The 26557-nt window shown below is 39.1% G+C and overlaps 3 protein-coding genes across 14 annotated transcripts; 2 read left to right on the forward strand and 1 right to left on the reverse strand.

The window, feature by feature from the left end:
• Positions 1 to 2346: 2346 nt before the first annotated feature.
• Positions 2347 to 4280, forward strand: tmem14ca (transmembrane protein 14Ca). Of its 2 annotated transcripts, none has more exons than XM_088283516.1 (5): positions 2347 to 2424; positions 3079 to 3163; positions 3254 to 3355; positions 3834 to 3921; positions 3998 to 4280. In XM_088283516.1, the coding sequence occupies exons 2-5, from the start codon at positions 3088 to 3090 to the stop codon at positions 4053 to 4055; spliced, it is 324 nt and encodes a 107-aa protein (XP_088139642.1). In that variant the 5' UTR covers positions 2347 to 2424; positions 3079 to 3087; the 3' UTR covers positions 4056 to 4280. The 2 variants fall into 2 exon arrangements, with proteins under 2 accessions (XP_088139642.1, XP_088139641.1); XM_088283515.1 differs by having other exon boundaries at positions 2354 to 2429.
• A 13-nt stretch (positions 4281 to 4293) lies between these two features.
• Positions 4294 to 16411, reverse strand: mak (male germ cell-associated kinase). 9 transcript variants are annotated; one of them, XM_088283505.1, is made up of 16 exons: positions 15811 to 15998; positions 14080 to 14211; positions 13891 to 14015; positions 12267 to 12321; positions 11962 to 12083; positions 11244 to 11326; positions 10191 to 10323; positions 9950 to 10121; positions 9005 to 9172; positions 8661 to 8885; positions 8351 to 8556; positions 8123 to 8262; positions 7900 to 8046; positions 5379 to 5498; positions 5133 to 5222; positions 4294 to 5014 (listed from the first exon to the last, which is right to left on the reverse strand). In XM_088283505.1, exons 3-16 carry the CDS (start codon positions 13992 to 13994, stop codon positions 4851 to 4853), a joined length of 1929 nt encoding a protein of 642 aa, XP_088139631.1. In that variant the 5' UTR covers positions 13995 to 14015; positions 14080 to 14211; positions 15811 to 15998; the 3' UTR covers positions 4294 to 4850. The 9 variants fall into 9 exon arrangements, with proteins under 9 accessions (XP_088139631.1, XP_088139630.1, XP_088139634.1 ...); XM_088283504.1 differs by adding an exon at positions 15500 to 15542 and having other exon boundaries at positions 13891 to 14211; positions 15811 to 15997; XM_088283508.1 differs by lacking the exon at positions 11244 to 11326 and adding an exon at positions 11707 to 11786 and having other exon boundaries at positions 13891 to 14211; positions 15811 to 16000.
• Positions 16412 to 16947: 536 nt separating this feature from the next.
• plcxd2 (phosphatidylinositol-specific phospholipase C, X domain containing 2) lies at positions 16948 to 24949 on the forward strand. Of its 3 annotated transcripts, XM_088283513.1 has the most exons (9): positions 16948 to 17268; positions 17467 to 17603; positions 17689 to 17808; positions 18260 to 18313; positions 18407 to 18565; positions 20150 to 20260; positions 22064 to 22194; positions 22995 to 23170; positions 24404 to 24949. In XM_088283513.1, exons 1-8 carry the CDS (start codon positions 17166 to 17168, stop codon positions 23152 to 23154), a joined length of 975 nt encoding a protein of 324 aa, XP_088139639.1. In that variant the 5' UTR covers positions 16948 to 17165; the 3' UTR covers positions 23155 to 23170; positions 24404 to 24949. The 3 variants fall into 3 exon arrangements, with proteins under 3 accessions (XP_088139639.1, XP_088139638.1, XP_088139640.1); XM_088283512.1 differs by having other exon boundaries at positions 22995 to 24949; XM_088283514.1 differs by having other exon boundaries at positions 18410 to 18565; positions 22995 to 24949.
• The last annotated feature ends 1608 nt before the right edge of the window (positions 24950 to 26557 follow it).

The raw sequence follows: 26557 nt of genomic DNA on the forward strand, positions 1-26557 counted from the left end.
GACACTTTTTTTGCACATTCTAACGAGCGTAGCTTTGTCTTGAAGCAAAAGAAGAACATACCTGCCATTCCCCCATTTTGCCCATAATTGACATGCTTCCCTTTCTTCGCGGTCTTCTGCTTTCGCTACTTTGTTTTGATCGAACCGCCCGAGTCGTGTTGTCACGCGAAGCCTCCGGACTCAAAGTAAAACCTTTTACTGTTTCTCTACCTGGACCAGATCGTCTCACCTGGCCTAGGGAGGGAGGGGGGTAGGGGGGTAAAGAACCGTGCGGGGCTACCTCGGGACGCATGCGCATTGAGGCGAGTGTATACGAGAAGTAGGCAGAGAGATCAACTCAAGTGTATTAATGTGGAACTCCTCCTGCATGTCATGTGTGTACTCTGCATTAAAAAAATGATTGTAAATAAATTCAGTATTTTAATTTCACAATGTGTAAAAATATGGATATTTTTATTTTTTAAAAGTAGATTTTCTAATATATATATATATATATATATATATATATATATATATATATATAATGAAAATACTTTATATTTGATCAAGTGATATAATTTAAAAATTCTCTCTATATTTATTAAGTGCATGTTGTGTAGCAATTTATTCCCCCCATCCATCTTCTCGCGGGTGACTTCAGTTGGGAGGCGGGGTGCACAATAAACCAGTCGCCGGCCTCTCGCAATAATAATTCAATATTTTATTTATACATTAATTTGGGGGTCCGTAATTGACATGACTGAATTTTTTGGTGGTAATGTATTGGTGTTAAGCAATATGCAATTTCCTTCACCGTTTTGTCGCGTTAGAAGACAAAATAAGTTAAAAACTCAAAAGGTAAACATTATTGCCTTCTGCACTTCTTCGCTATGTCACGTCATTATTTATTTAGCCGCTGTTTATTTCTAATGCGACTGCCTCAAGCCAACGGTGAGCTCCCACTCCCTTGTCTTCTTTGCGCGCGTGTAAACACACGCACACGCACACACACGCACGCGTGCGCTCGTTGCGTGCTATAGTACACAAAGCTTTACACATTATTTATTGCATAAAAGTAGTCTTAATTAGTCAATGAATTTTCTGTTTCTCTCTTGTACTGCATGTTTTTTTTCTTTTGCAGCTATACATTCCACTCGCTGTTATGTATTACATGCGTTGTTATTATTTAAAATAAGATATTTCAATAGCTGACCTCATTGGGCAAAAAAATAAAATGAGGTGAATATTGTTTTAGAACTAGAGGAGTAGCGACTGTATTTTATTTTCTTAACTAGCTGTATTTGAATATCCAGCCTGTTTGTCTGGAGCTTGTTATTCACCAGGCCCGAGGCGAATGATGTCGTCCTAAACCTGCAAGCTGTCTTTAATAAGCGTCAGAAAGAGCACCCCGGGCACTCTGTGTATCCATTCATATTCAAATTATTATTACAGCAGCAACGCAAACAATGTTTTTGTATTCGTAGAATTACTGTTTACTGTATTTGCTGTTGTTGTTGATTGGTTTTGGGGACTTTTTTCTTTTGTTTTTCTTCAGCATTTTATATTAGCACAGGTGTGACTACAAAATAGTTTTTATATTTACATGTATTTAGAGATCAAATTAAAGATTTCTTAAGTCCCTTTATATATGAATTCATTATCTTCTACCTTTTTAATACATGACATGCGTCTTTAGAACAAATGCTGTTGAGCGAACATGCGTGACCCCGAGGTGCATAAATTATGGTTTTCTACCGCCACCCTTCGACCAAAAAGTGTAAGGCATTTAAGTGGCACCTAAACGCAACTTAGTTTTATCTTTTGGCGCCACCTGGTGCTTAAAAATAAATGTACAATTCACGCTCCATAAAGTGAAGCTATGCACCACGTTGAACATAATCCTTTTGTCGTGTTTGTTGACGCCACAAAACGAAAAACGTGTATAAACGAGCATATATGATAGATTTTGTTTGCAAAATGGAAAAAATAAATCCAAAATAAAATCACAGACGTTGGACTAAAATTTACACGAATGAACGTGTTTTTGTTAAACATTTAAATATTTACTAATATTATTAGTTTGAATATAGTTTTTAACAGAGTAGCTGATAATATATTAAATAAATAATTATTCTTTATTAGTACGACTAGAACATAGAATCTAAAGAATTTTGTGATTAATACGTATTTTTGCAAGTTTTGTACATTAAACGTGCAAATCATGTGATCGTTTTATCGTCTTCGGGTGGATTGAATCATACGGAAGCACGGTATAATGTTGTGTTTATTATATAAGTAACAAAAAGGATTCAGTCGATGCGTTTTTCTGGATCAGCCTATATATACTCAACTTCCCACCATTCATTTCGCCAAAGCTTTGTGTAACAACGATTATTCTCCGGTAGGGAACAAGGTTCAGGCGACGACAGAGGACAAACCAGACGAGCAAGGTTGTGTATTATCTTCGTGTTACGAAATTTCAGCATTATACTTACTCCGTGTCCATGAAAATGGAACACTAACTTGCTTAATATTGAAACGCATGTGACTTTAACACGAGGAATAATGTAAATGCGCATTAATGATCTGCGCGTAGTGGCAGTTGGTCTTATCTCTGCAACCATACGCGTGAAAAATGAAACAAGGGAGAACTGTCACATCGTATAATGTTGTTGGCGCGTATTATATATATTTTTTATGTCTAGTTGCATTATTACACCAAATATTAAGCGCATGAGTGTTGCACGACATTGTTAGGAATTAATGTATACTCTCGAAGTTGTGTAATGGGTGCCATCGACAACTCTTCATTTTTAATTGTTATTTATTTATTCATTTATTTTTGTATTGTTTTGGTCTGATTATAGAGCATCACTATTGGTTGGCGTTACATATGGCCTTTGCTACCAGTAAAGTATCATTTTGAGCAAAGCTCCCTCACAAAATCCAGTTGGTTGAGATAAATTGGCTGCACCACACCTTATTTATTCCCCAAGTGGAAGTAGTATGAAATTTTAAACCTAGCCCATCTTAGATGTGTTTTTTTTGCCACCATTTAACTGCCATTGAAATGAATGATGAGAACACTGTCATTGACAGGTGCCGAACATGTCTGTGGATTGGGTGGGATATGGATACGCAGCCCTGGTGGCGTCGGGGGGACTCATTGGCTATGTAAAAGCAGGTTTGTGCAACAACTGATCTTACTTGAGTCATACTCCATGTTCAGGTTGTCAATTGCAGGTGATGCTCTCTTCTGTGTGGCTTCTTTCAGGCAGTGTTCCTTCCCTGGCTGCTGGGCTTCTCTTTGGGGGTCTTGCAGGTGTTGGTGCCTATCAGATCTCCAATGACCCCAATAATATTTGGCTGTCTTTAGGTAGTGACTTTGTATTATTATTATTATTATTACTACTATTAATGTGGCGGCACGGTGGACGACTGCTTAGCACGATGGCCTCACAGTGAGAGACAGCATCGGGCGTGGGTTCGATCCCGGCTCCGGCCATCCTGTGTGGAGTTTGCATGTTCTCCCCGTGCTTGCGTGGGTTTCCTCCAGGTACTCCGGTTTCCTCCCACATTCCAAAAACATGCATGGCAGGCCGATTGAACACTCTAAATTGCCCCTAGGTATGAGTGTGAGCGCGGATGGTTGTTTGTCTCTGTGTGCCCTGCAATTGGCTGGCAACCAGTTCAGGGTGTCCCCTGCCTACTACCCGAAGATCGCTGGGATAGGCTGCAGCACCCCCCGCAACCCTAGTGAGGAGAAGCGGTACAGATGATGGATGGATGGATGGATTATTAATGTGTTTTCCTTTTTGAATATCACATTTTTAATATACTGTGGTGTTTTCCAGCAACATCGGGTGCACTGACAGGTGTCATGGGAAAAAGGTTCTATGGCTCCAGGAAATTCATGCCTGCTGGCCTAATGGCAGGTGCAAGGTAGCTTGCACAATTGCATGACTTATTTAATTTGTACACTGTCAAAATAACCCTTTTTTTCCCTTTGTGTTCCAAGTCTTCTGATGGTGGGGAAACTCAGCATGGCGCTGCTAAACAAACCTCAGCAGTCCTGATGAAGAGAACCATCTGATGTGCAGTCAGAAAAACGAAGCATTTGTATTATTTTCTGGTTAAACACATAAATATTAGTTTAAACAAATGACAGAACAATTGCATACACCCAGTAGACCTAAAAATATTAATTCAAGTTAATGCTTCATTTAATGGAGTGCGAATTCTATTAAATGTAAAACTGATTTTGTATAAAAAGATTGAAATAAAACAGTCAATATAGATAATCTGATTCCTTGTTTTTTTTATCGCCACTAGTTTGCTTTTATTCATTTATTTGTATAAAAGATACAAAAAAAAATCAAAATACATTGTATAAATGAATGCCTATCCTATGCCATTACAGAACAGACTTGTGCCGGCGGTTTACAAAGGTGAATAAAAATGGAGGCAACATCATTGCAGTAGAAACAATACTTAATAAATAAAGCTACAAAATAGGCTACATTTAAAACCTAATACAGGTAGTAGAATTGGCTCTTGCAGGTCATTTTGGGGTACGCATCCTCAATTCAGCAAAAAGGCAACCATCTTATTAAAAAGACTGACAAAATGTACGCTATCATTTTTTTCCTATTTGTTAATTAACAGGTTCCATGGAAAGGAAATGGTGCACAAAAACAATCTGCTATTACCAAGATAAAAATGTCCAGTCTTCAATGAGCTTCCAAAGTGAAATCTCAGGATATGTTGAGGCTTGTCCAGTGAGTGGAAAGCTGCTTCAACCTTATTCAAACCGCTTCAAATTGGCGTTTTAAAGCAATTTCCCCGGAAGACGAAGCACCTCCTGCACTCAACTACCGATTTCCACCATACTTTGAAGTCCAGTCCACCCTGCCGTGGACCGGCTGGACGGCTGGAGCTCTGGACATGAGATTCCCAGAAGTCTTCCTCAGAGCTGAGTAGCTGCTTCCTTTCACCACCTGAGTTTTGTCTGTCCTCCTCTTCCAACCCTCGTAATCTGGGAGAAGAAAATCAGTGGTTCATGCATACAGCCAAATAAGTCGGATACATTCGTGCATATGAAGTACTACAGTCCAGATCAATCGCGGGACAAGCTGTTTAGAAAACGACAATACCTTCGTTCGTTTCACTTAAAGATGTGATGGACTTTGGTTTTGAACATTGTATTTGGTCTTTTTTAATTTCAGGAGAAGAGGAAGGATTGACTGAAAGAAAGATGGATGAGGAGAAATAGTGCAAGTGAGTTCAAGACTGCATGCACATGGTCAGAAACAGAAAGGAAGGTTTCCTCTGTGAGTATCAATCAATAAGGCCACACATTGTCAAGCTGTTGGGTAGAAACACGTGAAAGGACCGTTTACCTGTGTGATGGCCGCCTAAAGGTGCGAGCTGGATCCTCTGTCCCACAGAGCCAACCTCTTTCTTTTGTAACGAAGGGATGTAGGCAGCAGACAGGTTATATTTGGTGGTCACAAAATTCCCTGAATAAAAAAGGATGAGTTGAAGAAATTTTGAACAAGATCCGATCCAAGATGCCAGAGATAGTGACGCTTCAGTTTGGTTTCTTTGGATTAATTTCCACTGGCAATGAAATTGTGTGTGGCCACTGTGTTCACAGCAGCCAAATAACCAATGCCCGAAAATATACATTTGTCTTTGAAGCAACTATTTCCACTGACCAAGCTTAACAACTCCTTCGTGAATTTCTAATCAGTACCAAAATTTGACCGGGATACATTAGGGTGGACGTTAAATTATGAGGTTTCATCACATTTGTGCGGACTGCAAACCAATGGATGATGGTGACGAGCAGTGATAGAGCTCTCATAACTCTGCTCTGGATACTCTGACCTCCACAAAACATGTAAAGGCAAGTAAGGTTCACCCCTCGCAAAATTGGTTCAAAAGCATTTCCTGAAATGTAGAGAATAATATTTGCATAAATGGATGTCAACGATCCATAGAAACTTTCTTTTAATCCTATCCAAGAATCCATATACATTTTTTGCTCAACAACAGCGTTTTTTTTTCTATTCACACACAATTTTGTAGAAAACTACAAATAAATATTTTCAAATGTTTTCCTGATAGAAATTTTCACTCATGTATTGAAACCAAAAATGTGGATGAATTTGCATTGAATACATATGCAACAGATCCAGTCAGAAAGTAAAGGGAAAGTGATTTCAAGTCCTTCAAAGCACTCTTGAGCATTTCCCTGCTGGAATCTTTCACGTTAAGTCAACGAGTAAATACATAAAGCTTGTTGTATCCGCCACCATGCTGATTGTTTGGTCATCTGAGTTTACGTTCATATAATACCTGACAAAAGATGCATCTCTGGGTATCAGGTGCAGAAGCTAAACAAACATTGCTGGGATTAGGTGTATGAGTGGACACTGAGATGGGGCAAATGAGCAAAAGGGGGGTCGGTTGCCGTAGGGAGCCATTTAAGGAACGCTTGTCTTCTATCCGACAGCCTTAATCTTATGAATAAGCAATGAGGATGGAGAGACGAGGTGAACACAAGTAGGAGCAGGCACAGTAGGGAGCGATATTGTGTGTCTTGTCTACATGACAAATGAATTGTCGAGATCTCTAAAGACGCAGACGCTTTAAAGCTTACCCTGATAATGCCACTTTTTCATTGGCCCTTGTAACCACAGCTGGGAAGGCATTAGCTGCATCATTACCATTTAGAGCCTCTTTGTGGTAAAGGCGCTAATGGGTGTACTGACTGAAGTCAGCAAATGAGGCCACTTACATTCCAAGTCAGTTTTTTCTTTTTTTTTTTTTTTTAATTATTTGAAGCAAAAAAAAAAATTATATCTCTTTTTCTTTTTTTTTTTTTTAACAGCAAAATCCAAGCCATAGCATATGGTAAATTAAATTGATGAATGTTGTGCAAAATATGTCAATGCTTCCAAATCTTAACCGTGAATTAAAATTAAAATTGGTCAAACTAAAATGTATTTTTATGTTGCTCGTGCAAACAAAAAAATTGATGATGGTGTTGAAGGACATACCATATTTCCACGACCGTAAGCACTGTATTAAAAGGTATTAAAACAGTTACGGGTTTTACAGAATTTAACACATATATAAGGCTCATCGTATAATTGGGCGCAGGCATTGTAAAACATCTTAAAAAAAAAAGGTTGAAAACATGCTCGCTAAAGTGTACACTAGCATTCATTCTAGTGTATGTTTTTAAAAAGGCAATGGGAGCAAAACTACAAGTACTTTTTTGAAGTATTTAACACGACCGGTTCCCTCTCGTCCGTGTCAGTCAGTCTCATTGCTGTACAGCTCCTCAGAAATGATGCTTTTGCAAAAGCTCGACCAGTCTAAGCAGACACATTAGCGGCTAACGTGGCGTAACTCACGGGGGGCGCTTCCCAGTCTTAGTAAAACTGTGTTCACCATCTGTCATCCATCTTCACTTTGAACGCCTTGTTTACACCGATGTCCAACGGTTGGAATTCCTTTGTCAAATTTCCCGGAATGATGGCAAGCTCCGTTTTCACATTTGCTGCGCTTCAGTACAGACTGAATTCTCATTCATGCCTGCCTTTCCTCTATATAAGCAGTGTATCGACAGGCAATCCTCTCAGACAGTCAAGCGGAGTGCTCAAGAAAATCACATTTACGGATTTTGGATCTCAGTGCACACACAAGGCATGCTGCATTGTTAGGCGTCTCGACTTTTAAGTGCGCCTTATAGTCGTGAAAATGTGGTAATTGAATTTCGTGGTAGAATTAGGGCCCAATACTTTTTGTCCGATCTGAGTATAAAATGTCTCCAGTCCAGAAACTTTGGACAGCACGCATCTAACAGCCACAATGAACAACGTCGTCATTTGTGTCATGATGACGTCTCACCTGGGTTGGCTCTGTTGATGGATAATCCAGCTCCAATGGGAACAAGTGTCTTGTTTACAGTGTTGGAAGAGGTCTCCCACAAATCCCGTAAGGTCATACCGCTCAGCGCCTTTTCTCCTGACGTTGCCTGAATCTTTCCAATCAAACCTTGAAAAGCAAACATCTGCAATCGAGTAACTTGCCCCGTAAGACGATAAGACGATTCACAGTGTAGCAGTCTTACCGGGCAGATATCTCGACTGACTGAGGTAATGCTGGCGTGCCGCAGATCCGGGGAGATTGGAGTCCACTGGACCAACCTTAATATTTTTAGGTAGTTTTGTAATAGTGCTGAAGCAATACAAAGGTTTTTGCTCCCTGCCCCTGCATGATTAAAAAGTAAACGGCAGATATAAATATATTTCCAAGTAAATCAGATCTTTACAATCTGTGGCTAAGCTTTCGCACATACTGTGGCCGAAGTTTCTTGGAGTTCCTCTCCTCTTCTGAATTACCCAAACTGGGCTTCTTGGAGTGAGAATTAACCATGTCTGATTCATCAGGATCATCAGAGCTGTCCGATGTCCTCGCTACCGTCTGGCCCCAGCGGCGTCTTCCATTCTTCACTACAGGTGCACCTAGACCAATTTTGTTTTCATTGCCCGCTGATTCTACTTTCTAAGGACATAGGTGTGTGTATAAGAGAGTCAAAGGGTAAGTCCAGTACCATTCTAGAGATGAATGCATTTTTCAGAATATAATTCAAGTTTAAAGGGACTCACTACATGGTGGATGCTGCTGGCTTTGCTCGCAGCTTGAGGCAGAACAATTTGCTGTAGAGGCTGCTGGGTAGTTTGGGGAGCCTCAGAAGAGCACTGTTTAGGGTCCACCTTAGAATCTGAGACCTGCTTCTGTATTACTTGTCGCGCCTGGACCTTCTTGGCCTCTTGACTGTGAGGACGAGGACCCAAAACCTGTCCAACCTGGAAGTATGGGTAACGCAGGGCCTAGCCAGAGACGACAAAGATCCAGATTCCATCAACATTGTTATCATATGTTATCATGCTCTACCAAATGTAATCTCACCCATACAAGAAGGGGTGGATTGGGTTGCTGGTGTGTTTACCTGTACGGCGGTGGGTCGTTTTTTGGGATCCCACTGCAGCAGGTCCTTCATCAGCGTAATCGCCTCTCTGCTAGCATTGGGAATGAGCGTCTTCAGTGGGGTCGGCACACATTGAGGGAAACGGAAGTTCATGGCCGAAGCCAGATGGTAGCCCTCTGGCCAATCCAGCTAATGAAAGAGAAAATTAAATGGCTTCAAATGAGTTTTGAAAGTAAACAGACAAGCGGCTTGCCGAACATTCAATGGTAGGTCATTCCACAGGGAAGGACTGGCAACAGAAAAGGCACAATCCTCCCCCCCTGAGGCTGCACTTAGTCCTCGGCACCTCCGCAGACCTGAGGCAGCAGGCAGGTGCGTAGGGGTGGGAGGAGCTCAGGGAGGTACGCTGGGGCAAGGCCGTTTCAAGATTCAAAGACATACAAAAGTATTTTAAAATGAACTCTAAAGTGCACTAGGAGACAGTGAAGAGAGGCCAAGATTGGGGTTATGCGAGTCGTCTTTTGAGCTCCACTTAAAAGACGAGCGGCAGCACTTTGGACCAGTTGGAGGCGCTTGAGGGAGAACTGGCTGACTCCAAAATAAAGAGCAGTACAGTAATCTAATAGAGCTGTAACGAAGGCATGGATGACAGTTTCTAAGTGCTGCTGGAAAAAAAAAGGGCTTCACTTTAGCCAGCTGCCGAAGATGAAAGAAGCTGGGCTGGATCAAAAAACAGCACTTGATTTGCCGATCTATTTTAAAATCACTGTCCAATTTAAAACCCAAGTTTGAGACTATTGGCTTTAGATGAGATTCCAGGGGGCTGAGGTCAACAGGATTGAAAGTAGAAAGGCCACTGAGACGGAACACCATAACACTCATTAAACCATGGCTAAGGTCTTACTTTTGGCTGCGTAATTTTGAATGGAGCCACAGAATCCAATATGTCTCTCTCCTTTGTCTCACCTTCTTGACAGTTCCTAGGACTTGGCAGATCTTGAAAATCTCATCCACTTCACTGTTCCCAGGGAAAAGAGGCCTGAGTGTGTAGAGTTCTGCCATGATGCATCCTACAGCCCACAAGTCGATAGGAGAGCTGTAAGTCGATGACCTGAGCAGAACCTCTGGTGCTCGGTACCTAGCCAGAGAAAACAATCTCAGTTAAATACCAGAGAGGAGTTCTCATAGACAACAAGCAAACTCTCACCATCTTGTTGACACATAGTCAGTATAGGGAGGCTTGGAGCGGATCTCCCGAGCCAGTCCAAAATCTGCTATTTTGACCAGTTCTGGACCCATGCACAAGAGATTTTCTGGTTTCATGTCTCGGTGGAAGAAACCTGGAATCAATATTTTACATTCTGTAGTAGTGAAAGTTATGGAGAGACGACATGAGCAAAGAGACGTGGACAAAATAAATGAAAGATTACTGCTGATGATCATATGTGAAAATTTGAAAATGCTAAGTGTCGCTGTTAAATTTCTGAATTTTGTCCAGCTCTCTCTTGCTTCAAAGCATAAATATTTCTCAAAACACACTACGCTTTTGTCATCTACTAAAGTGGAACCTCTAAAGTCCTTCACCGTCTACTGCAGGGGTGTCAAACTGCTGTCCTGGAGGGCAAGTGTCCTGCATTTTTTTCCATCTCTACCGGCTGCAACACACCTGATTCAAATGAGCCGGATACCAATCAGGCTTCTCCAGAGCTTGCTGATGAGCTGTACATTTGAATTAGTTGGGTTGTAGCCGGGAGAAATTGAAAACATACAGGACACCAGCCCTCCAGGACTGGATCTTGACACCCCTCGCCGACTGTATTAGGTGACACTGGTTGTTCTAAACTCAAAATGAATGTTTCTATGAGAAGAATTGATTTGACCTTTGCGCAGGCTCAAACGTACTCCAAAGTGTTAAAAACCTTAATCAATTTGAAGAGCCACAGAAGGAAGCATCTACTTCGTGGAAGCAATTTGTGGAATTGATATCGAATTAATTGTATTGATCGGAATTGCTTCTTCTGGTTCTGGTTATCATCACCATAATCTCCCACGTTGGTTTGAAGAGCAAGGTTTGATTTATTATGGAGCATATTTTCGACTTAAACTTCTGGTTAAATTCCTAATGTATCCTCTTTTGAGACGTTCAACTTTGGATGTTCCACTGTACATCAATCCTAAGTCAGGCTGTTGCACGAATTCAAACAAATGCGACTCCTTCTATTGACAGAGCAGGAAATGGGGACAGAATAAGCCTACTTACCATGCTTATGCACAAAAGCCAAGCCAGCTAACACTTGAAACATGATGTTCCTAAGTTCATTCTCTGAGAACATCTTATTTTCTCTAACATGAGGCCAAAGACAGAAAAAGGAAGAAAAACAAGACATGAAACAAACAGTCCAGCGTCAAGAATGGGACATGCAAACTAGATGTGTGGAAACATCAACATGAATGTACTATTTGCACAGTTGTATTGTTTGTTTTTGTTATTGCAGCTAGACTGTCAAAAGAAACCCACTAAGTAGTTTACGAGAAATAGGCAAGAGGTATGTAACTCCAAGCGGCGTTGATGACTTCATAAACTACAAGATTCCACCCAGTAATCAACAATTTGAACCAGTGAAAGTCAAAATTCCTTGGACGAATTCGGCAGTAAAATCTGAGCGGGAACCTTGCAGTGTGAGGCCACTCAAGTGGTCTTGACAGGATCGCAACACACCTACCATATTTGTGAATAAAAGACAGGCCTTGTAATATCTGAAAGCTTATGTTTCTTATCACTGATTCGGGGAATAATTTCCTTCTGGAAACAGAAGATTACAAGAATCCCCATAAATCAGGCTTACGTCAAGCATCACACAAAGAGTACACATTCTTTGATAATATGCAGCCAAATACTGTAAGTTACATTATGAGAGAAATATTTATGTCCTCCCAGCATTAATATTGTGCAATATATTGAATTAATATTTCCTTACCTGTCCTTCATGAGTTGATAGAGGTTCTCCTTCATGTATTCAAATACAAAGTACAGTTGATCGTTCTCTCTGATGACTTCCTTTAACTTCACAACATTTGCATGGTTCAGCTTCTTCAGCGACTGACCAATAAAAAGCATATGAAAGTTAAATCTTTCAATAAACCGACAATCATTTAAATGAAACATGAATTGGAATCAAAAATCGAATCGAATCGGGCCGCTGTGATAAAAATCGGAATGAATTTTATATGATGCGCAATTTTCATTTTTTCGTCAAAACAAATAGATTGCTTCCTTCCTTACCTTCACCTCTCTTAGGTTCATACATTCCTCCCATGAATAAAATTTCCTCTTCATCCTACGAAAGAATGTTAAATGTTCATTTTCCTTTGTATTACATCCGCACAAAGCATTTCGTCTTTGTAGAGTTAGTGCATCATATCAAGATGTGTTATGAATATTTTGGTCATCTCAAATAGCTCAACAAGTCGGACAAATTATTAGAAAAGTATTAAATTACTTGGTCTGACAGTGCCATTCAAAACTCAGGCACAATTCATGCATAGCTCCTCCATTTTTGAATGCTAAGAAGTCTTTGGTAGATTTTCTCTAAAATCCTTCTGCTCGACACTTCCTGTCAACACAGCACTAAAAACAAAATCATGATCTCTTTATAGAATTACTGTGGGTTGCGGAGCGTCTTGATATATTTTATCGTCCTCCTCTGCAGGGACCTGCCGTTTTCGGGCTTCGCTTTCAACCATGTTAGCAACCTGACACACCCTCCTCCCCTCGACTTTCACTCCCTTTCACCGGGATACATGTATTGTCTTACATGGTAACCAAACAATCAAGTCGTGGACACATGGTTGGGCAGCTCATGTATTATTGAACCCTGCTGCCACACAGCTGACAAAGACATACAAGCATTGTTGTTACCCTTGGTGATGGGCTACATTAACATTAGACAAAGTATCAAAAGAATCTTTTTTTTTTTTTTAAGGGGGAGGTGTGTGTTTGATACATTATTGCTCCACAATTCATTTAATACACGCAATCTTAGCACAGTCCAAGTCCAAAGGGAGGGACTAAACACATTCAAACTCAAATTGTGTCCTTGCTATATTATTATTATTATTTGACATCTAAAGGCAATTAAAAATCAGGCCTACTAAAACAATTTATTTTTAAAAACTCAATACAACACCTTTGAGAAATTTCAAGATTTATTTTTATTTTTTAGTATACCACAGTGATACCTGAATAAGACAATAATTGCATTCCACTGTTCAGCTTTTTATATTAACATTATATGTTTTACAAAAGTGTGAATGTGAGAGTGGATGTTTGTTGTACAGTGGATATAAAAAGTCTACAGACCCCTGTCCAAATGCCAGGTTTTCATAATATAAAACAACCAAGACCAATTTAATTAATTTAAGATTTTATTTTTCGCTTATTACTGTGATCTATATTCTGTACAACTCAATTGGAAATGTTTTGTTTTTATATCTTGTGGTTGTGCTACTGTTTCTTACTGTTTTTTCAGATTCTGTCAAAGTAGAGAGAATTTTAAATACCATTATGTGTTAAAACAAAATATTACTTTTGCTAAGAGGCAAAAAAAAAAAAAAAAGTCAGGAAAAGCCCACTAGCACAGCTGAACTTAATTTGTGGTTAAATGGAGCCCTTTTAAGTGGTGGCCATTATTATTAGATGCTGAATCCAATTTATCATGCATTTAAATGTAACTATGTCAGAATTTTAACTCATTCACATCTTTAATAATAAGAGAAAGAGAAGGGTGTGCACACTTATGAAAACACATGATCTCTGTTATATTTTTTTCCGTAACCTCACAATTTCATTTGAGTAGTACAAGTTAACGATAATATATGTCATGTTCTGAATGTGTCATCGTCCTTACCTTTTAATAGCAACAAGTTCTCCGGATTCGTTGCTTCTCCCCATCAGCACGCTGCCGTAAGTGCCGTCACCCAGCTGCTTTAGGGTGGTGTATCGGTTCATCATGTGTCACAATGGTTTCATCCGCTGATCAAAAATGATCTCAAGTTATTAATTTTATTTGTATTTTTTTTTAATATCTCCCTTCTACCTCCAGGAGCATTCATCTGAACGTTTCCATATTAGTTCCATAAATGAGGCAAAGCTCTGTGATTCTTGTGGTTCAAAACTCATCTTGGAGGGATGGGATGTCATGACTGGTCAACAATCTGCCATCGCCAGCCTGCGTGAATTGATCAGAAATACATTTATTATCAACGATTAATGAGTAAATCACACAACTTGATTTGTTGTTGTTAGAGAAAGAAGCCAAGACTTCCTCTTATCTTTTGTCCCAGTGACAATGGTGCACTGTGTGTCACACTAGGACATGCACACCTAAAGCAGATGACGTGGCGAGCTCTCACAAGATTAGGCCGAGAGGGATGTAAATAGGATGTTACATCATTGTTATGCTTACTGCTCCTCGCTAGTCTGCACTGTTCTGGTGCTAAACTTGTAATGTAACGTACACAAGCTTAATTATTACAGTAGAACCAATTTAGAAAGTAAAGTCAACTCTGGTCGCACAAGGGAAGTTATAATTAAGAAATCATATTTTCTTCCAAAACTAATTTAATTTTCTTGACTAAGACAGTGTTTTACTTAAAAAGGCACACTAAATAGAAAGATGTTTTAAGGTTCTAAGTAAAAGACATGATCAGACTAAAGATGTAATTTTAGGCTTACAAGATAAAATTTAAAAAAGAATTGTGCGGTGAAAAAAATCAAAATTTTGAGACAAAAATTGTTCAATTTTCACAGTATTATTCTCACAAAATTACAACTACCCTCTTACCAATATCACTTTTTTATGTAGGATTACAACTTCACAAATTACGCGGCATTGTTCCGCTTTAGTGAGGCCGTTTACTCCTTCATTGTGCTTAGATTAGAATTGTATAATTGCGTGAGAATTTTCAACAATGACTGAATATTGCCTGATGGACATGCAACAATTCATTAAACCCAGATTCAATAATTTTTTTTTAATCAAAATGAAAAACTAATTTTATAACCAGAATGTGTTTTCATTTTAACATCTGCATTTTGTCCTTGTTACAAAGAGTCACCCTTTTTAACTTTTCAAAAATTTTTGAAAATGAACAAATAATTTGACTGTTAAAAGACATTTTTGTCTTGTTATGAGTGTTTTGTTCCCAGAACAAAACATGACTGTTATCATTACAAATCCATTTGTCATCAAAATTTCCACATTGTTTCTTTTATTATAATGTTTTTTACATCGATGCATATTTTAAGCAGTTTTAAATCAATTAAATTGATATTCGATTAATCTTTACATTCTTATTGACTGCCTTATGTCAAGAGAAAATGGGAGGCTAAATCAGTGAAACAAAATAACTCTATGAAATATTTGCCAAATAGGAACACGTTTTAATAACCTATATAGGTTTTGTTGTCTTTAACAATCATTTTCATTTTTCAACACCAGTAAGCAGGAAGCACACCTAGAGAACAGATGTCTTGCACTCCACACTCACATATGGCAACCTGTTGTTAGGAGGATTTAAAAGGAATTAAAATGTATCCGTGTCCCATGACATTAGGAAGGTAACCAAGGTCAACTGTACTGCAAAACGCACATGGAAAACAACTGCAGCCAATTCAGCATTAAAAAAAAGATTTTAACTCTATTGCTACAGGTTACAGATGAAACAAAACTTTAAACTAATCTTAAAAATCTCTTCTGGCGTAGCAGAGGAACATGTTAGCTTTTGACAACAAGTCCACCTCCCACATAGAAATGTTCCATACTTACCGTTTTTTACGGAGGTGTTGTCATATTTCCTGCTCGTTGGCTGGTGCTGCTGATAGCGACACTTTCCATAGAATGCACGTAGCGTCTCGCAGTTGCGTTAAGTGCGTGTGTGCGCCCGCGCGCGCGCTTGGTCGTGTGCGTGTACATGCGTGCACGCGGTCTCCACGGTAACGCACAACACGAATGCGACGCTTGTTTATACTTCCGGAATAACAACGCAATGCATTGTGGGATTTGTGGTTTTTAATAATATTAGTGACGTAGTTTTCTTGCGACAATTATATTTTTATCGTAATTTCAACATTATTGCATTATAGTTTATTTATTTTACACGCTGATATGTTTGGTTTAAAGACTCAAGACCGTTATTACTACCACTGGTAGTACATACAAAAAAATAACTGTGTGAAATCATTCTAGTCCATGCGTTGCAAAGTAGTTTGTGTGTGATAAAAATCTCAGACAAACAACAAATGAAAATTCAATGATAAAGTGGACAAATGTTGAAAGGGTAATATGGATTGCAAGCAGTTGGAGTGATTTATTAAAATGGCTGTGTATTTATGGATGGATGGATGGATGATGGTGGATAGATAGATAGATAGATAGATAGATAGATAGATAGATAGATAGATAGATAGATAGAAAAATAAAAAATTATAAGAATTAAATTACCAATTTTTTGCGGCAGTTATTTATTTTTTATTTTATTTATTTTTGAGTGTGTGCGCGAGGGTATACAGCTCGGAACACGTCATTTGCAGTGCCGTACAGCAATTAAAACTTGCCCAATTAATTTTGTTGCAATGCATCAGGCTTTATTTCAAACTAAAAAATGCAATAGAACACCCAAACGCGCTGGGTGGGAATTTAATGACACGATGCGTTTTTTTTTTAATTATTATTATAATTATCTTACTCATTCTAGCTTTTGCAATTGGTGAGAATGACCTTCCAAATATGGTAAGACATTGCTTCAAGAAAGAAAGAAAGAAAGAAAGAACGAAAGAAAGTCACCTCTCCCTGAACATGAGTTGGCCTGCATGCCTCAGGGTGGTCTTTACGTCCTGAGATAAGAGACAGCTGGGTGTCAGGGGATAATGAGTGGAATGTCTTCCTAAGAGGATTACTGTTAACGCTCGCCACTACCGTGTGCCGCATGGTCCAACAAAACTAGAACTTGTTCCAGTTCCCAGTCAGGAGGAAGAGAATATTGGTGCACACATTTAACATTCCAAGATGATCTCCAGTCGTTTTAAACTCCTGAGGGCTGAAGGGGTCACGTTCCACACTTTGCACCTGCAGCGCAGAGCGGCCTCCTGAAGGGACTTTCTTATTTTTGGGACTAAGCAGGCATGAAGACTCGACCTGCTGGGATTGGGAATGCCAACGCCGACTGGATGGGCTCACTGCCCCCCAAACTTTGTATTATGCCACTCAAACACCTCGCCGTTCCAGGTGAGCCATGCACAGATGGTCCGCAGTATGATATGGCAGTCACTGGTCAAAATATTAGGTACGCTTGCACAGGATGGTGAGACGCAAGAATGTAAAATGTAATCAATCAAACCTGGTAATTTTTAAAAGGAGTTCATTTTAATTAAACAAAGTAAAGTGTTTGAATTTTGTTCACATTTTTTTTTTTCTTTCCTCCAGGGTCTCATGACTCGTTCACCTATTGGGTGGATGTGCATGCGCCCGTAGGTCCTGATCAAAAAGTTTATGTCAAGTACCTGGCGACTATGTTTAGCGTTTTAGCCAAGAAGGTCATGGTGAAGTGGTCCATGACGCAGGTATACATTCTAGATTTCAGCCGGTAACGGTGGAGCGATTACAATCAGGTGCGGCACATTTTTTTCCTCTGGTATATCTCCACAGAACCTTACGTTTAAGGAGCAACTGGATGCAGGTATCCGCTACTTTGATCTCAGGGTATCTTCGAAACCAGGCGAGCCAGGGCTCGAGATCTTCTTCATCCATGGTCTGTTTGGACACAAGGTGGGCAAAGGAGAAAGCCGACATTTGGTGTAGCAGACTCAAAGATGTATGGTATGGTCCTCCTTTGCAGCTCTGCAGGAACTTCAATGCATCTGTGAATACTTTCTACAAGATTTTGATTTTTTTTTTTCAGAAGCACATTTATGCACATTATAGTTTATCCTAAAGGTGTTTGCCGGGGTTGAGGTCAGGGTTCTATGGGGCGAGTCAATTTCTTCCGTATGTTGCTTTGTGCTGGAAATGACAAGGGCCGTGTTCCAACAAAGCTGCAAGCAGGCTTGTCCGAGGGGTTTACTAAGGTTTAGCCTCACCCCTTGATGAGAAGTTGTAAATAGTTTTATCCATTTAGAAATTTTGTTTGATTCCAGCTAATGTAAGATCATATTTTTCTTAAATATATTGAACACGTACTATATTTTATAAGTAATGAAATGTTTCCCCTGCTCTAAAGGTCAGTGATGGCCTCATAGAAATCAACTCCTTCTTGTGCAAGCACAGGAAAGAGGTGAAGTTTTCATTTTGATATTTACCACCAGCTTGAAAAATGTATTATAGTCATCCATGCCAACTCAGCAGGTCAACTAATTAATATTTGAAGCAGGTAATCTTCTTGGACTTCAACCACCACTATGCGATGGGCTTGGCACACCATGAATACCTCATCAAAATGCTTCAGGAAGTGTTTGGCAATAAGCTCTGTAAGAACTGTGAAGTGGAGACCATCACTCTGGACTACCTCTGGAAAAACAAATACCAGGTCAGGCCCTCACTACATCAGCATTTCAACACAATTACCAGTTACTCAAATATTATGTGGAGTACACAAAGTATCATTAGTATGTTTCACACACACACACGCACACCCCCCCCCCCCCACACACACACATGTGCGCATGTGACTGAAAACATTTAATTTGTTAAATACATGTACGGCAGTGGCAGGCATTTGGTGGGACTATTTAATTCATACAACTTAACCCTCTACTTATACCTGTCATATTCACATTGGAATTGTGTAAATGAATCAATTCTATACTGTAGATAAACCATATATATAAAAAATTACAATACCAAATGCATTATGCATCTCTCTCTCTCTCTCTCTCTCTCCCTATATATATATATATATATATATATATATATATATATAGGGAGTGGAATGTTGTGAATAAGTAAATACAATTTAATTAAACGGATATGATTATTTAGTCTGTAAATCTAGGTCAGTGCTTCTGAAACAGATTAGGCTTGGAAAAGAGATACATGTATATTAGGGGATATAGCATCATAATAAAAAAAAAAATCACACTCAGAGTCATTTATTAGCTACTGCTGATTGAACTCTTGACCCCAATCTGTGTCTGATTTAGTTGGCAAGGGAGACAAGCAAATTGAGAGCAGAGCCTTTTACAAAAATCAGCAGCAGAGGGCAGTATTGTTAGATTTTTGTTTTTTCATTATTATTGTTTACTGTCTTTGGAGGAATCATTGATTTATATAAAAGAATAAATTGCTCTAGATGTGCATACTGCATTGGGCGGTACAAGCAGAAGGGCTATTTTTTATGTGACTGGGACTAAAGCAATCCGACAGCCACGTAAATGGAGAAAGTTGCTGAATGTTTTTAATTTGAAGGCCCTATTTCGTATTATTACACGATAACAATAGAATGCAGGAAATACTGTATACTAATATAAATCACTAACACCGGGCGACCTTCAAAATAATACATGTCCTACCATAAATTCATACTTGTGAATAATTATATCATAATGTTGCAAATGCTTGCGAAGAAGAAAGAGTAAAAATATAATCACTTCAAGCTTAATCACTTAATTTTCAGTTGTTATACTTTGGGCTCTATTTTATGAGACAGACGCAAATGCACTCAGCGTAAAAAAAGGCGCATCTCCATTTTCTTGCTGCGGCAAGTCCAGTTTACCACGTCTGGGAATTTGGCAGACATTTCAGGGCGTTCCGGTGGACTGAGGGCATTTTCTATTACACACCCCGGCACACCTGAATTTGGTGACAGAGAGTAGACTAGACATGAAATAAGATAAAAGTAGGTCCCAGTTGTGGCGCACGTGGTGCAACATGATTTTCGTGGATTTATTGAGGTGCAGGCAGCTCGCAGGACGTGTGTGGTGGTGGATGCCATTGTATTTCAGTCATAAATATGACATCATGATCTAGTTAGCCTCCAGCAACTCAATTAATGACTTCATTTAAACAGTGCGCTTCTACTGCAGTGAATTTTAAGGGAATGGTTTTTCCGCGGTTTGCGCTCGACTTGCGCAAAACAGGGTCCTTAAGGTTTAAACATGCTCTCACCCTGCAGGTAATTGTTTTCTACCATCATCCATCAGCTCAGGGCATCCCTGTCATGTGGCCTGGCAACAAGATCCCCGCACCATGGGCAAACACCACTGAACCCAGCAAGCTCATTCATGTAAGTGTCTGAAGATGACTCATCATTTAGTTAACAAATAATTAGCAACGATTCATTCATGTGAAATCACCTTTCGTTTAATACAGAATTTTGACATGGTTTGTTTTATTTTCAATTTAGTTAACTTTTCATCATTACTAAGAATGTGTTGCATGTACAAAAAAAAAAAAAGAGAACTCCATTTTCCACATATGAATCAGTGATGTGAAAACTCTTGGTAGCATACTGCACATTATTTGTATTCAAGGCCCGGTTGTTGCTTTTACAATTTACAGTCAAGACTAAACAAAAGGTGCTGAAACTTTTAAATTGATTTTACAGCCTATTTTAACAGGGGTCCTCAATCCTGTTCCTCGAGGGCCGGTATCCTGCAGGTTTTCCAATTCTCCCAGCTGCAACACAGCAAATAATCAGATAATCAGCAAGGTCTACAAAAGTTAGATCATGATCGTTCAGGTGTGTTGCAGCAGGGTAAGATGGAAAACGGGCAGGACACTGGCCCTCGAGGAACAGGTTTGAAGACCCCCGCCTAGAACAAGTTTCTCACCTGTATCGTTCTCCAAATGCCATTTCGATGTCTCACAATCCTCATGACTTTATGGTAATTTTAAGATCTGTTATTTATTCCGCAAATGTGCTGAAATTAGGGTAGAAAATTTGTTGAATAGTGACGGTCTCGTTTCTTCACAAGTCAATTTAGGACAGCTCTTAAGAATAACGAACCAGTCATCTGCTCATGATTTATGTTCTATGTTTAGAATAAAAGTAATACACAAAAAGAAAATTTAATTCCCAAATCTCTAACAGTTAAACAATGAACTAAGCATGTTAAGAACAAGTATGATTTTTTTCCTTGCAAGATAGTGTGACTTTTCTTACATATAAATTCTTTTAATTGTCCAATGTTTGCGGATTTAGCTCCTAATTGGCCAATACTATCCAAATATAATACAAAAATTTGATTTCATTTTCTGTTACCTGATTGCTTTTAATTACTTAATCGCATGATGACAATTCAATTTGTAAAACAAGCAGGTCACAATGACTGAATGTTATTTGATATTGTTATGCCTGAAAATGTGCAAAAATGTGTTTTAATGGAAGCGTATTCATATCCTGGGCCCTGCTGAAAACAATGACCGTGAGTCAGCATCAAAATTAAGACATTTATTAAAATCCAACTGTTCAGACTTACAAACATAATATCATGCCTTCCTAAATCATCTCTTCATAGGTGCACAGAAAATTGTACTAAAAACTAAAGAAACCTTGATTTCAAACAAAGTAAAAGACGGAAAAAGCTCATGGAAAAAAAAAAAAAAACGAGTTTGAAGGAAGACTGTTAATTCAACAATACCGGAAAGGTTTGACATTCCAATTTGCTGTTTACTTTACAAAATCTCCTTTTCTGGTGCAGTTCATGACTCATGATTGACTTGTATTCATTTCTCCTTGGCGAAAGATTGCTTCCTCTTGAATTTCAATTTAAATTCATTTAATTGATATGGCACCAAATCACAAAGAGAAGTCTCAGCCAGTGCACTTGGCACAAGAAGTCGGTTGAAGACCACACTCCTTACTTATTAAAAAACTAACTGAATCTCACATGGGCAAGTACTCGGCGCCAGAAGCAAGGAAAAACTCCTTCTTGGGAAGTAACCTTAAGCAGACTCGAGGCTCAGTGTGGGGTTGCCGTTTGCTTCAAACAGTTGGTTTGGAGCGCTGAAAATAGATGGATGTTCCTGAATTTGAATTTGCTTTGGTTTGCATTCAACAAACATAAACAAAGCATTTTTCGCCTAGTTCCTGGAAAGCACACTGAAGCAAAGAGCCAAGCAGGGGTCATTCCACGTGTCCCAGGCTATTCTCACGCCTCGCGTCAACACTGTGGCGAGGGGTCTGGTTTGGGGGCTACGGAATTACTTGGTGGAAAGGTAAGAGGTTTGTGATTTGATTGGTTACGCACCACACAGAGAACCAGATCATATAAGTGCAGGCATGGGAGCATTTAATTTGGATTGACAGGGCTACAAAAGTGTTCTATGTCCAATAGAGGGCAGTATAGCAATTTTATTTTAATACTAATAAGCCGAAAACCTACCTGCTTAGTCCGTCCTTTTCTAAAAACGTCTTGTTCTCCGTCCCAAAAATGGGTATCCAGACGGAGCATTCCTTCTTTGAGACGAAATGTCCATCACTGCTCAGATGTTTAATTCTATGTGGCACCATGTGGTATTCATAGATAAAGGCCTCTCCTGCAATATCCGATCCTCATCTTCTCCAATTGCGTAAAAGTCAAAATCTATTTTGGAATTTATTCTGGATGACTTTCTTCTGAAACTGAAGTTTCATGCTCACTCACTGATGCTTAAAAGTAAATGGGGAGACTAATGGAAACAAGTTGGAGCTCAGATCGTTCTAGTGTGCACGTTATTAAGGAAAAGTCTGTCATGCTGAGGGAATGACACCATGAACGGATGCTCTGGTGAGACACAAGTTCTAATTTGGCACCTCTCAGGAAATGGGATTGTTTATCGCCTTTAGGCAAACACGCTGACTTCCTGGTTTTGTTCTGCCAGCCAAATATTTGAGAGAAAAGGGCGTCTGACTTCCGACAGTCCCGCTTTGTGTGTGTATGCGCGTCTGTGGAAGGAGTCAATATTTTCACGTCACATTCACGTCATTAAATCAGCATTATTTTCTCAAATCGAATCCCTCTTTTTCGTTGTACCAGAAACCTCCCATCCATCATGTCCTGGGTGGAGGTCCAGAGGCCGGGGTCGGACGGGGTCAACATCATTACCTCTGACTTTGTGGAGCTCACTGACTTTGCCAACATTGTCATCAGACTCAACAACTTGCTGTTGTCTGAACAAGAGCGCAAAGCGAGATGACAACAACAGGACAAAGGTGTGCTGACTGATACCACTTGCTGACTATTGTCCAGCGCTTGTGGTTGTTGTTAATGTTCTTGGAATACAGTATCACTTGATTTATTACTTGCAAATCCACTGTTTTTGCGCTCTGGCCAAAACACTAAGAGAAGAATACTGTGCTGCTGACATTTTGTGCATCAATTGACTAACGCTTGGGGCTCTGAGCCTATCAGCCACAAATGGTGAGGGTACACCGTACATTTGTTATTGCGACCTTATGCAAAACAACGGTAATACCAGTCCAATTTAAAGGACGGAAAAGTCCGTTTGTCATATTTGTTAAAAATGGTAGTACATAAGTAAAATAATCTTGGGAGATCAGAGGTCATCTCCCTCTGGACCAATTTTATAGTATTTCTAATTTTTAAGTAACCTACACACCAAAGAAAGAAACAACCCTCAGATATTTTGTGATTTGTTTGCTTGGACTTCAGGAGCGTTGTTGAAGCCACTGCAGATTCTACAACTCCGGTTTACAACAAAAGTTAAAAAGAAGGGACTGAAAAAAAAACATTTGCGGGATTTTGCAAGGATTTTAGAATCTCATGGGATTGTGCAGGTGTGCCAAATGTTGTGGCTTGTGTTTGTATTAAGGATGGGATTAATAATGTCTTAATTAATTGTTCAAAATTTAATGGATATGTCGAGGTGATTGTCAACGACGTGAAACAAAATTCAAGATTCTCCCGTCCTGTTAAAATACTGTATTTGTAAAATTAATAATTCATTGGCTGTCCATGACTTACCACATACGTTTATTCAAATGTACACTTCCTTATATGCTTAAAAAGTAGTCTGGAAAAGAAACATCTTAATTTGATTACTTGGTTACACACTGTAAATCGCTTGCTTCCCCGTGAACTAAAGTTGGAATTTTTACCAAGGAAGTAAAAAAGGCGCCCATTGTGGCTTTTCCATGGTTAAACAAGAAGTGCATACAGTTACACCTTTAAATGTGAGGTTTACCACAATGCGTATAAATCACATAAAATGTATATATGGGCAGCATGTGCTATTTATATCAGTGTTACTGCATAAGGGTAATAAAAACAAGGTTTAGTCAAACATTTTACTTCAAACTAATGCAGCACAGATGACAATAATACATAGAAGAGTCTGCATGTGTGTATTTATGTAAGTGTGTTGTTGGGTTAGTGATTACCTATTACATATAGTGGCAGCGTCTTCTTTCCTGTGGTCCAAGTAGGGAAAGAGGTGGGGAAGGGATTTGAGGAATTCTGAAAGGAAGGAAGAAGCAAGAAGAAATGAAAGATTTGCCTTGCGGGCCAATTCTCAACAGCTGTTTTCTCCCTCAGTGGAAAGAACAGAAAGTTCCGAACGCTTTCATATCGGCTCTGCTCTTCACCTCGCATGCACAAGCCACATGCAGCTGAGCACAGTCATCAAAGGTCACCAGCACAAGCATTTTAATTGTGGAGTAATTACACATTCCACGACAGGCAAGTGGGAGCGCAAGAGGAGCAGCTTGGACTGATGATGCGCATTCCTCTGTTGTTTGAATTGGTCCCAGCGCAATCTTATTTTTTTTCCTTAATAGACAGCATCTGCCAATTTTCCATGTTTCAAAAAAGCAAGAGCTTCCAGTTTAATGTGCCATGCACTAGAGATATAGTGGCAGCTCCAAAGTTCAACAGAAAGCGTTGTACCTTTCCACTAAGTGATTTCATCTGTGATGCTAGTTGACTTCCAAGTTGTTCTACTTGCAAAACAATAAAGAATGGAATGCAAAATACAGTAGTCTGTTAAAGGCTCAAATTTCCCCATCATAAAACATTTAATTGCGCAGGAAACATTTGATCTAACTTGTTAACATTCTTAACTTTCATAAAATATAAGATCAACTTAGAATATAATTAAATTAAATAAAAATCTAACAAAACACATTCTTTGATGATGCCTGACGCACACGCAATGACAAAAATCTGAGAAGCTGTCACCAACAAGTGTTTTACAAGTGCTGTTGAAATGAATACTTGTGGCTCTTGGCATCTTGACTTTTGCGGTTGCGGCATCAAAATGTAATACAACTGCATGTTCAATTTGTGCCTGTGTGTGTATGTATATATATATATATATATATATATATATATATATTTATATATAAATAATAAAAAAATAAATACAAATTACTGTGGATAGAAAAGTACTCATAAAATCCAGAATTAATCTTAATCTGGCATCCCACTGAGTTTAAATATATTTCCCCAAAGGGTTTGAATTTTAAGACTTCAAGCATATGCTCATAAAATGTGGTATTTGAAGAAAGGTGTTGAAAAGTGGATTGGTTTTCAATCATTGGGTGGAACTGCTTTCCAAGAAAAAAATCTCCACAATTCCAATTGAGCCTCCTGAGGTCACATGGGAATTGTGAAGTTTTCTCAGAGATTCTGTCCAACCTAAATCTGTGTGTTTGTGTGGCTACCAAGAAGCCACCGCAAAGTGGTAATGGTTTAAGTAGCTTATGGAAACACTTGAAATTAAATTAAGATGAACTGACAGCTCTTCGCTTTTTCCCCCATCTCTATGTTTTCATCTCTGTCTTGAATGATGTTCATGCCTGACACTCCAAAAATGTTGCTGAATTTATTATGAATAAGATAATTTGACTTTTGCGGGATATTCTTGATTGAACTACAAATTGTTCCATGATTGGCGGTCCACCATATTTGATTTCCTTTTCAAGTAATAGCCTGGTTATTCAATTTCTTTGTGAGGACAGAATGATACAAAGGGGAGGGTGAAGTCTGAGTAAATTCAGAGTAGTGTTTATGATAGTTATTCAGGAAATTAATTTAAATGCATCACATGTCCCCTTAATTATATGTTCGAAAAAATGAAATAAATAAAATGAACTCGGTCTACTTGTAGGGATGCATTTTCTGGTGCCAAAATGCTGCATTCCACACGTAGTAAGACTTGTTTAAGGGTCCATGTTTTCTTTTGGTGTTTTCGTGAAACCTCAGTACATTTTTGAAGACTACGCTTATCATTTTCGGCCAGCAAGAACGTGTCATACACTTGACTTCAGCAGCAGCCTAAACACACTCCTGCATGACTTCAGAGTATTGTCGTCGTCCCGAATGACTCATGTTGTTTTCTCAGTCATCCTTTAAATGTGTGCCAAATAAAACACTGGCGCTCAGATATAGAACTAGATGAATGAAGTCTAGACATGACAAGACATGCTTGAAATTTTTCAGATGGTGTTCATAGCTTTAGCAAGGACGCTAACCGTTTAACTCTGGATGAGGCTTTGAGTGACGGAGAGGTTCCTCTCGATAGCATAAATCCCTTGAGGCTCCTTGTTCTTAGTGAGAGCTCTGTTATTGCATAGTTGCCA

The sequence above is a fragment of the Idiotropiscis lumnitzeri genome, chromosome 19 (genome assembly GCF_059441095.1).
Source record: "Idiotropiscis lumnitzeri isolate Australia: NSW breed Sydney's pygmy pipehorse chromosome 19, RoL_Ilum_1.0, whole genome shotgun sequence".
NCBI lineage: Eukaryota > Metazoa > Chordata > Actinopteri > Syngnathiformes > Syngnathidae > Idiotropiscis > Idiotropiscis lumnitzeri.

What these genes read in the sequence shown, in the direction of transcription:
- mak (XM_088283507.1), bottom strand. Translation starts at nt 13,994, where the DNA reads ATGATGAACCGATACACCACCCTAAAGCAGCTGGGTGACGGCACTTAC. An exon ending in GAACTTGTTGCTATTAAAAG is followed by an intron (nt 12,322 to 13,890) that starts GTAAGGACGATG and finishes ATTCTTTCGTAG; the next exon opens with GATGAAGAGGAAATTTTATT. An exon ending in GGCTTTTGTGCATAAGCATG is followed by an intron (nt 10,324 to 11,243) that starts GTAAGTAGGCTT and finishes TATTGATTCCAG; the next exon opens with GTTTCTTCCACCGAGACATG.
- tmem14ca (XM_088283516.1), top strand. Translation starts at nt 3,088, where the DNA reads ATGTCTGTGGATTGGGTGGGATATGGATACGCAGCCCTGGTGGCGTCG. An exon ending in CATTGGCTATGTAAAAGCAG is followed by an intron (nt 3,164 to 3,253) that starts GTTTGTGCAACA and finishes GGCTTCTTTCAG; the next exon opens with GCAGTGTTCCTTCCCTGGCT. An exon ending in GGCCTAATGGCAGGTGCAAG is followed by an intron (nt 3,922 to 3,997) that starts GTAGCTTGCACA and finishes TTGTGTTCCAAG; the next exon opens with TCTTCTGATGGTGGGGAAAC.
- plcxd2 (XM_088283512.1), top strand. Translation starts at nt 17,166, where the DNA reads ATGAAGACTCGACCTGCTGGGATTGGGAATGCCAACGCCGACTGGATG. An exon ending in CAAACACCTCGCCGTTCCAG is followed by an intron (nt 17,269 to 17,466) that starts GTGAGCCATGCA and finishes TCTTTCCTCCAG; the next exon opens with GGTCTCATGACTCGTTCACC. An exon ending in TCTGGAAAAACAAATACCAG is followed by an intron (nt 18,566 to 20,149) that starts GTCAGGCCCTCA and finishes CTCACCCTGCAG; the next exon opens with GTAATTGTTTTCTACCATCA.